General features: G+C 35.5%; 1 protein-coding gene across 1 annotated transcript in view; it reads left to right on the plus strand.

Moving 5' to 3' along the window:
- Nucleotides 1-509: 509 nt before the first annotated feature.
- Nucleotides 510-2,533, plus strand: part of LOC112505866 (beta-amyrin 28-oxidase-like) — a 2,630-nt gene continuing 606 nt past the window's right edge. Inside the window, exons 1-2 of the mRNA XM_025109912.1 lie at nucleotides 510-1,458; nucleotides 2,037-2,224. Coding sequence (XP_024965680.1) covers nucleotides 510-1,458; nucleotides 2,037-2,224 — 1,137 coding nt within the window. The remainder of the gene's footprint in view (nucleotides 1,459-2,036; nucleotides 2,225-2,533) is intronic.

Raw genomic sequence — 2,533 nt, forward strand, 5'->3', positions numbered from 1 at the left:
CTTTTGAGAGTATTAGTACATATTCAGCATTTTGTCTTCTCTAGATCTCTCTCCATGCAAATTAAGTTCAAACATACAATCATTTGTCTATGATATTTTCATCTTTTTTTTTATTATTATTAACCTGATATTCAAACCGTTATTTGAGTCGACTAATCTCAGGACGACCATCTGTTTTGCCGACTGTCCAGAGTTACTGCATTTGAACCTTCATGGTCATAAGGGATTTTTATTCCTCGGATTTAAAACCGGAACCTTGAGAAATTTTTGATCTTTGGAACCCAAGATAAAACCAATGAAGCGCGATGATAATGTTTGGTATTTTCATCTATTTTCTCACCTCTTTGGTATCCTTAATTTATTGGTTCAAACGTGCTTCATGCATAACTAATTTATTGGTTCAAACGTGCTTATGCATAACTTTTTCTCTATATATAATGCTTTAGTTTTCTATCAGAAATCACTCAAATTTAACTCATCAAACGATAGAGTTTAATAACCAATCAATAATGGATGTCTTTTATGCTTCTCTCCTCTCTCTCCTTCTTGTTCTCGTCTCATTCTCACTTCATTTGGTGTTCTACAAGTCTAAACCGGCTGTAGAAGGTAAACTTCCACCTGGCCAAACAGGGTGGCCTGTGATCGGAGAAAGTATAGAGTTTCTTGCCACCGGGTGGAAGGGCCACCCTGAAAAGTTCATCTTCGACCGCATGATTAAGTTCTCACCTCATGTCTTCAGGACCTCTCTCATGCTAGAGGATGCTGCGGTGTTTTGTGGGTCTGCTGGTAACAAGTTTTTGTTCTCCAATGAGAACAAACTTGTCCAAGCATGGTGGCCTTCAAACGTCGACAAGATCTTCCCTACTTCCAAACTAAAATCCAAGGTAGAAGCCATCAAGATGAGAAAGATGCTTCCAAATTTCTTCAAGCCTGAAGCCCTACACCGATATGTTCCAATTATGGACATGGTGACACAGAAACACTTTGAAAACGGATGGGAAGGCAAGGACCAGATTGTGACATATGAGCTCACCAAGAACTTCACTTTCGGGCTTGCATGCAAGATCTTTGTTAGTATTGACGAACCAGAACGAGTCAAGTATTTATCTAACCCATTTGAGAGCATTGCTCTAGGGCTTCTCTCGATCCCCATAGACCTCCCCGGAACACCGTTCAGGAGAGGAATTAATGCAGCCAATTTCATTAGAAAAGAACTCGTTGCAATCATAAAGCAAAGAAAGACAGATCTGGCGGAAGGGAAAGCTTCAGCTACACAAGATATATTGTCACACATGCTTTACTTTAGAGATGAAGATGGCAAATTCATGGAAGAATCTGATATCGCCGACAAGATCCTCGGATTGTTGATTGGTGGCCATGACACTGCAAGCTCTGCGTGTGCATTCATTGTGAAGTATCTGGCTGAGTTGCCGGAGATTTACGAGGGAGTCTATAAAGGTACTAAAAGAAATACATGCAAGAATATATATATATATATATATATATATATATATCAACACATCTACGATTCATATTAAACTTTATGGAGTAACTACCAGCATTAACATGCACAAATTGTTGATGATTATAAATTAGTATCAAAAGCCTTATTAACTTTGTATAGAACAGCAAAATTTGACGTAAAACGAATGCAAAATTTTAATCTACAAATTAACGCATATAAAATTACAGGACTTGATTGCTTGATAATATTTTTGTGAATATATATTATATATGTATGAGTGGTGTTTCACCAACCAAATTGTTTCTTAATTAGAAAAAAAATTAGCATATTTCTATATTAAATATTCTGAAAAATTATAGACAAAATTAAGGATATGTTAGAGGAAATGAATCAAATGATTAGAAGGAATTAGAACCAGAGATTGGACCTAGCTAATTAAGACGGATTAATGATGGTAATTAATTATTAATAAGCATAATTAAAGATCAATAACAAACTAATGAATCCTAAATAACTTAGAGTGAATAGATTTTGATAATTAATTTCTTTATAATTTTGTAATTGCATGCAGAACAAATGGAAATTGCAAAATCTAAAGCATCAGGAGAGTTGTTGAAGTGGGAGGATGTATCAAAGATGAAGTACTCTTGGAATGTTGCATGTGAAGTTCTTAGATTAGCTCCACCTTTGCAAGGTGCTTTCAGAGAAGCCATTACTGATTTCATGTATAATGGTTATTCAATTCCTAAGGGCTGGAAGGTAATTTACATGTTATATACATATATATGTTCAGGTTTTGGGGAAAACAAAAAAAAAATGAAAATTGAGGAACACTCTAATAATCATTCATTAAGACGTATGTACATATACATACCGATAATTTTAAGTTTTCTCTGGTATGCACATGTGCATAATATACATACGTGCATACAAACCAAGAAACAACTTCAATTACCGGTATGCACAAGTGCAAAGTGTTCATCAGTTTTTCATTTTTTCGAAGTTTTTCCCTAACCTTCCCCCTCCCCCTCTATCTATCTCTCTCTCTCTCTCTCTCTCTCTCTCTCT

This window comes from Cynara cardunculus (genome assembly GCF_001531365.2).
Source record: "Cynara cardunculus var. scolymus isolate 2C chromosome LG 2, CcrdV1, whole genome shotgun sequence".
NCBI classification, from domain to species: domain Eukaryota; kingdom Viridiplantae; phylum Streptophyta; class Magnoliopsida; order Asterales; family Asteraceae; genus Cynara; species Cynara cardunculus.